The 8,297-nt window shown below is 39.7% G+C and overlaps 1 protein-coding gene across 1 annotated transcript in view; it reads left to right on the forward strand.

Annotated features, from left to right (window-relative positions):
• Positions 1 to 7,834, forward strand: part of LOC124257575 (deleted in malignant brain tumors 1 protein-like) — a 51,775-nt gene extending 43,941 nt beyond the window's left edge. The window contains exons 5-8 of the mRNA XM_046691674.1: positions 2,870 to 2,973; positions 3,772 to 3,893; positions 6,429 to 6,587; positions 7,115 to 7,834. Of these exons, the coding sequence (XP_046547630.1) occupies positions 2,870 to 2,973; positions 3,772 to 3,893; positions 6,429 to 6,587; positions 7,115 to 7,494 (765 nt within the window). The 3' untranslated portion in view covers positions 7,495 to 7,834. The remainder of the gene's footprint in view (positions 1 to 2,869; positions 2,974 to 3,771; positions 3,894 to 6,428; positions 6,588 to 7,114) is intronic.
• The last annotated feature ends 463 nt before the right edge of the window (positions 7,835 to 8,297 follow it).

Raw genomic sequence — 8,297 nt, forward strand, 5'->3', positions numbered from 1 at the left:
GTTTGTTAAGTAATACATAGTGCATGGGGAGTGGTTTATAGCAGTGTATAAATATGCTTAAGTGGATTGTAAATAGTTGAGCAGTTAGGTGGGGGTTGGATTTAATAGCATATGGTGGTACAAAATTGGATTGCATAAATAGCAGTAGGTGAGTGGTTGGATTTACTATATACTAAAAGTACTTGAAATTAAGGTTGGTGAGTGGTTTCTGAAATACAGTGGTGGTAGGTGGTTTGTAGCAGCAGTGGTTGTAGTAGTGTTGATGGTGGTTGTAGCAGTGGTTTGTAGTAGCAGTGGTGATAGGTGGTTGTAGCAGTGGTAGTGGTGGTTGTAGCAGTGGTTTATAGTAGCAGTAGTGGTGGAAGGTGGTTGCTTAGCATAATTAATTAGAGTGGTAGTTGTAAAATGCTAATAGTGGTGAGTAAGGTGGTTATGTAGTAGCCAGTGAGTGGTGAGTGGTTGTAAATAGCAAATGGTGAGTGGATGGTCCATGTACTTAGTAGAGTGAAAATTATGATGGATTTTTAGCCAACTAGCGGTGGGTAGGTGGGCATGAAAAGTATGACAAGTGAGTAGGTAAGTGGATTTAAGCCAAGAAAAGTAGCAATGGTAATGAGTGAGTAGTTGGTTAAGTACTTGAAATGAGCAGTTTGGGCCAAATACTGTAGATAGTGTTGTATGTGTGGAGACTCTGTAGTAGCATAGGTAGGTGGTGGTATGTAGCATATGTGATGGAAAGGTGGTTTAGCCAGCAGTATGAGAGTAAGGTAGTGTGAGTGATAGGAAGGTGGTTGTAGGTAGGAGTGGTGGTGGTTGTAGTAGCAGTGGTAGTAAGGTGGTTTGTGAGCAGTGGTTGATAGGTAGGTGGTGGTTTGTAGTGAGCAGTGGTGGTTATGATAGTGCTGGTGGGTGAACAGTAGCAGTAGGTGGTGTGGTGGGTTCAGCAGTGGTAGATGGTGGTTCGTATGATAGGATCAGGCGTGGTGGTGGTGGTTGTATTGCCAGCAAATGGTGGGTGGGTGGTGGTTTAATAGTAGCAGTGGTGGGTAGATGGATTGGTAGTAGCAGTGGTGGTGGTGGTTGTAGCAGTGTGGTGGTGGTGAATTGTAGTACTTGTGAAGTGGTAGTGGTGAATTGGTGGTTTGTGCGCAGCGGTGGTGGTGGTTGTGCGTTTATAAGTGGGTGGTGGTGGTTGTAGTAGCAGTGCGTAGCAGTTAGAACCGGGGTTGATGGTTTGTTAGCAGATATGCCCAAAATGTGTGGAAATGGAGGGGTAAGGAATGTTTTTTGAGAAACTAATTTGTTCTTGTGGAAAAATGTAAAAACATATACGTATTGTTTGTGTTTTGAAAAATAATTATGTTCCAGTCATGCTTTCAGAGAATTGTTATCCCCCGCAACACTTTTGCAGGGGGTATTAAATTGCACTCTGTCCGTCCGTGCGTGCGTGCATCCGTGCACATTTATCTATTCCGGAGCATAACTTTTAAACTGTTCAATATTTTTTCAACAAACTTGGTACATAGATAGGTCTTGTGGTGTACTGGTGCCTTTTGGTAGTTTTGGATTTTTGATTATTATATTTTTTGCGTTTCCATGGCTACAAGTTTGACTTTGACTGAAATTGGTGTTAGTGCACTTTTCCAGAGCAGAACTTTGAAGCCATTCAATATTTCTTCTCCAAACTTGACACATAGATAGGTCTGGTGGTGAACTGTTGCCTTTTGGTAGTTTTGGATTTCTGATGATGATATTCTTTGCGTTTCCATGGCAACAAAGTTGACTTTGAGTGAAATTGGTGGTAGTGTTCTTTTCCGGAGCAGAACTTTAAAACCGATCACTATTTCTTCACCAGACTTTCCACATAGATAGGTGTGGTGGTGTAGTGGTGTCTTTTGGTAGTTTTGGAATTCTGAATAAAATACTTCTGTGTGTTTCCATGGCAACAAGTTTGACTTTGACTGAAAATGGTGTTAGTGCACTTTTCCAGAGCAGAACTTAAAGCTGTTCAATATTTCTTCAACCAAACTAGACACATAGATAGGTCTGGTGGTGAACTGTTGCCTTTTGGTAGTTTTGGATTTCTGATCATTATATTCTTTGCGTTTCCATGGCAACAAAAGTTGACTTTGAGAGAAATTGGTGGTAGTGTTCTTTTCTGGAGCAGAACTTTAAAACCATTCAATATTTCTTCACCAAACATGGCACGTACATTGGTCTGGTGGTGTATTGGTGCCTTTTGGTAGTTTTGTATTTTTGAAGGAAATATTTGTTTGTGTTTCCGTGGCAAAAAGTTCGACTTCGACTGAATTTGGTGGTTGTGCTCTTTTCCGGAGCAGAGCTTTAAAACCGATCACTATTTCTTCACCAGACTTTCCACATAGACAGGTGTGGTGGTGTACTGGTGCCTTTTGGTAGTATTGGAATTCTGAATAAAATAATTTTGTGTGTTTCCATGGCAACAAGATTGACTTTGACTGAATTTGGTGGTAGTCCTCTTTTCCGGAGCAGAACTTTAAAACTGTTCACTATTTCTGCACCCAACGTGGCACATAGATAGGCCTGGTGGTGTACTGGTGCCTTTTGGTATTTTTGGAATTCTGAATAAAATATTTTTTGTGTTTCCTTGGCAACAGGTTTGGCTTTGACTGAATTTGGTGGTAGTGCTCCTTCCTGGAGCAGAACTTTAAAACCTTTCAATTCTCTCCTTCGACTTTGCCATATACACACCAAAACATTTGACATAGTCATAACTAGTAGACATATTCATAAGAGTATTTTGCCATTGCGTGGGATATTGATGACTTTGTGTTCTTGTTTTTGTTGCATGAATTGATGTGTTCAATTAATGACACTAGCACTATTTTTGACAGCTTGCAGCCTGAAAGGAGGTCAAGTTGTAGCAGAAACAATAAAAGTGAAACGTGAGACAAATATATTGATGTCCCCAGGATACCCTGAAATGTACCCAGAGTGAGTACTTGTGTGTCATAACCGTTTAGATTGAGGTATTGTTGCATGCTGATCAGTGTGCAAAATAGTTTCCAATTTTTTAAGCTAGACGGACTAGCTATGCCTGAAAGTTACTAGCCCACAAAATTATTCACTTGCCGGAAATTTGAATGTAGACACAGGTTTCATCATAAAGCTGCTAATATGATGAACATTTTCATCAGGCCATAATCTTGCATGATTTAAAAGTGTATTATAACTTCAAAAGTCGGAAAGAGTGATATACATGTATTTACAAAATGACCCCTTGAAAATTCACAAGCCAGTCGGGCCAGTGACTGTGGAGATTTACTAGCCCGACTGGCTTTTTACTAGCCACGGACTTGCGGCCCAGTGGCTATTTCGAACACTGATGCTGATTAACCTAACCTAACATCTGTATGTTACGGACATACAAAGAAATGGCAATTGTATTGTTAGTTTACCTCTTTGTGTCTTCACACACTTTTTAGCAATATTCCAGCAATTTCATGGAGGGGCATGCCAGAAATGGGCTTACACTTCACTTCAAGTAAGATCATTTATTCTTGCATTTTGCAGATAGAACATTAGTTTAGTAAAACCACATAAATGGGTACCCGGTGGGATGTGATTATTAACCTCCTAGCACCTCACAGGCAACTTGGGTTATCCGGGGTAATAATAATCCAGTGCTGTGAACATGATGTCAGTGTGGATTTAGTGCCATTTAAATGGAAGAATTATTATCATTAGTATTATTATTACTTACAGTATTGTCTTGCCTTGTTTATGTTACAGCCGAATACAGTGCGTGTGGCAACTGCAAACAAGTTTAGATGAGGATGTTATAAAGCTGGAAGTTATTGACCTCAACCTTAATCGCAAACCATTATGTTTTGACCATGTCAGCTTATACAATGGTAGGTACCTGTGACCTTCACATTGAAATAATTCTACTTGGAACACAGGGTCCCTGTGCCACAACGTTTCATCTTAAGGTGCATTCTCACGGTGTGACTTGCAGTAACAACTTGTAGCGTATGACTTGTAGTAACAACTTGTAGCGTATGACTTGTAGTAACAACTTGTAGCGTGTGACTTGTAGTAACAACTTGTAGCGTATGACTTGCAGTAACAACTTGTAGCGTATGACTTGTAGTAACAACTTGCAGCGTATGACTTGTAGTAACAACTTGTAGCGTATGACTTGCAGTAACAACTTGTAGCGTATGACTTGTAGTAACAACTTGCAGCGTATGACTTGTAGTAACAACTTGTAGCGTATGACTTGTAGTAACAACTTGTAGCGTATGACTTGTAGTAACAACTGGTAGCGTATGACTTGTAGTAACAACTTGTAGCGTATGACTTGTAGTAACAACTTGTAGCGTATGACTTGTAGTAACAACTTGTAGCGTATGACTTGTAGTAACAACTTGTAGCGTATGACTTGTAGTAACAACTTGTAGCGTATGACTTGTAGTAGCAACTTGTAGCATATGACTTGTAGTAGCAACTTGTAGCGTATGACTTGCAGTAGAAACTTGTAGCATATGACTTGCAGTAGCAACTTGTAGTGTATGACTTGTAGTAACAACTGGTAGCGTATGACTTGTAGTAACAACTTGTAGCGTATGACTTGCAGTAGAAACTTGTAGCATATGACTTGCAGTAGCAACTTGTAGTGTATGACTTGTAGTAACAACTGGTAGCGTATGACTTGTAGTAACAACTTGTAGCGTATGACTTGTAGTAACAACTTGTAGCGTATGACTTGCAGTAACAACTTGTAGCGTATGACTTGCAGTAACAACTTGTAGCGTATGACTTGCAGTAACAACTTGTAGCGTATAACTTGCAGTAACAACTTGTAGTGTAGCAACTTGTAGCGTATGACTTGTAGCTAACAATGACTTGTAGTAACAACTTGTAGCGTATTACTTGTAGTAACAACTTGTAGCGTATGACTTGCAGTAACAACTTGTAGCGTATGACTTGTAGTAACAACGGGTAGCGTGAATTGTAGTAACAACTGGTAGCGTATGACTTGCAGTAGCAACTTGTAGCGTATGACTTGTAGTAACAACTTGTAGCGTATAACTTGCAGTAGCAACTTGTAGCGTATGACTTGTAGTAACAACTTGTAGCGTATTACTTGTAGTAACAACGGGTAGCGTATGACTTGCAGTAACAACTTGTAGCGTATGACTTGTAGTAACAACTTGTAGCGTATGACTTGTAGTAACAACGGGTAGCGTATGACTTGCAGTAACAACTTGTAGCGTATAACTTGCAGTAGCAACTTGTAGCGTATGACTTGTAGTAACAACTTGTAGCGTATGACTTGTAGTAACAACTTGTAGCATATGACTTGTAGTAACAACTTGTAGCGTATGACTTGTAGTAACAAAGATTGTAACAACTTTGTTATTTGTGTACTTTTTATACATATCTCGTGAGATTCTCCTGTCTGACTCAGCAACGTGGATTCATCGAGTGAAGGAAAGCTAGCATTAATGTCAGTCTATATATTACAGTCCGTTCAGAATAGGTGGCATGGTGTACATTAAGTATTCCTGTGACATGTAAATACCTTTAAACCATTCAGTTTCTCTGGTAAGGTCAGTTATTTTCATGATGTCAACATAAACAAAAGGGACATCATTGTGAGGTGGATGCAGATCTTAGCAATTTGATTGGTCAAGAGCTTGTAACTTGTAATAGGAATTAGGACAAATTCTGTGCCTTTCAATTCAGCTGCGACTAGTTTTATTCGATTTCAAATCGTTAAGATTTGGGTGTTCTCACATTGCAACTGTCACTTGCTACAAGTTGTTACTACAAGTGGCACGGTTAAAATGCACCTTTAGCTAGTCAACCACACCATGAGACTTATAGACACATGCTACCTAATATTAGACTTTAAACTTACACATCACCTAGGAGGTGCCTGGGAAATATTTGAAAATTAGTACTTACATTGTAACCATTGGCTTCATCAGAATATTAAGTATCCGATCCCTTGATCTTTGTTCAGATTTATTAGTTTGTACCGTATATTACCATAGATAAGTTAAATTTTGAGGACCAAACAAAGCAACGGAGGGACACACGATTTCACCGGAGTTAATGTAAACATTTTTGAATGACATTTGGAGTAAAATTAATAAACTAGATTGCAAACATAAGTCCTGATATGCAAAGAGCATATTTGATCATGAGATAAGATTTCAATCCGTTTAACAAGAGGAGAATCCAATAAGGATTTGTTGATACTCTATGTCCACTGACAGAACGTAACAAGAAGATCACCGAAGGTTGGTAGGTCGACTTATGTACAGAACATACCATCTGGATACAGATTTTATAGGTCAAGTTAGGACCTTGGCCTATCTATAAGATCAGCTCATCTACGGTTACATACGGTACCTAATTGAGTCGTCATATCATTTCAGGGCATGTGTCTGACTTGCTCAAGGACCCAGAGATAGTTTGGTGTGGCGTGGAGAAGAAAGTTTTCTACAGCGAAGGTCAAAATATGACAATTGTGTTTTTGACCAATGAGGTTGGAATTGGGACAGGTTTCAAGATTAAATACCAGGCGATTGATAAACGTATGTATCACTTCAGCATTCATCCATACCATGTATGTGTCTCAACATAACAAAAATATAATTTGTTCATTCTAATATGGCTCTAATGTTTTAATCAATCTGATACACTTGGTATCCAAATCTGATAAATATGCAAATTAGGTCAATACACCAACTACTTTCACCAAACCCCATACACGCCATGCGAATCCTAAAACGTTTTAACATTTCATTGATGATGTCGCGAGTTTACAGGCGACCTTCACGAACGGCCTTACACCTTGGTGTACCGCGAAGTATTCTTACGCGAATGCTCGATTCTCTTTATATAAATTCACATACAATTTGCTTCTGTTTTTGGAGTAATTATAAGAATAACATATGATAAAGAGATTATTAACCTTGTGTGTTTCCATATCATTAATATCTTATGTTAGGAATAAAAAATATGTTTTATTCCTAATATATGATATTAATGATACAGAAACACACGAGGTTAATAGTCTATATATATAAGCTACAAGTGTTTTTTTGGTACTCTGTTTCAGACGACACAATAACTGATCAAGTTCAAACCAGTTCCAGCGCGAATATTTCAGTCACAGCAATAATAGGTTTCATTGCTGGTGTCATCGTCATCATCATAATCATAGCTGTGGTAATCAAAATAGCCTCAAGGTCCAGAACCCAGTCTCCAGCTGTCCAGACATCTGCTGGTCCACATCCTCAGACACGGGACCAGGCTGCCCCTTTTCTCACGGCCACCTCACACCGCAGTACCACAGATCCTAGTGCACCGCCACCAGCGTACCAGGATGTAAACTTCCTGCCTGTCACAGACCCAACAGGGCCATCTATGCTACCTCCCAGTTATGAAGATGCTGTGTCAAAAGGAATGATAGAAAAAGACTCTGAAACTAGGTTTTGAGGAATCATGTCTGTACATCAGTACAATTTTACTTTTAAAGAGACGTTACCAGGGTAGGTGATAAGTGACTCATTCAAAGAAGGGGCAATTCGGTTGCTTTTTTGTGTATTTGTACAAGGCCACTCTCAGGAACGATCACATAAGTTGCCTCTTCTGACAAACATGGGTTGCTGAAGACCAACTCTAACCCAGATCATCACAGGTCTATGAAAGCCTGTAAACATTGCAGTCTGGAACAGGCAAAGCCAAGTCAATGCTGCCTATAAGTGAGTGAGTTTAGTTTTACGCGCCACATTCAGCAATATTCCAGCTATATGGTGGCGGTCTGTAAATAATTGAGGCTGGGCCAGACAATCCAGTGATTGACAGCATGAGCATCGAACTACACAATCGGGATACGATGACGTGTGTCAACCAAGTCAGCGAGCCTGACCACCCGATCCCATTAGTTGCCTCTTACGACAAGCATGGGTTACTGAAGACCAATTCTAACCTGGATCTTCACAGGGCATTGGTCAGAAAGAACTGGTCCACACCATTGACTTGAAAGAATATTCCTGATGTTCTGGAAAAAAGTAACAAAACATATGACTGATGTGTAGTATATAGTACAGGTCACACAGTATATGCCTGAAGTATAGGTTAGAAAGACTTGTACAAGAGCGCACGACACGCATATACACACACACATCTCTATTAAGTGCAATGATCCTGGAACCGACCTTAAGGACCCTTTCGCCTTCCCATCCTTTGATGTTATTGAAAGTTACACTTGGCAGTGTTTTTGTGTATGAAGAATGTAG

This window comes from Haliotis rubra, unplaced genomic scaffold, assembly GCF_003918875.1.
Source record: "Haliotis rubra isolate DU_JTF1 unplaced genomic scaffold, ASM391887v1 Scf667, whole genome shotgun sequence".
Lineage (NCBI taxonomy): Eukaryota > Metazoa > Mollusca > Gastropoda > Lepetellida > Haliotidae > Haliotis > Haliotis rubra.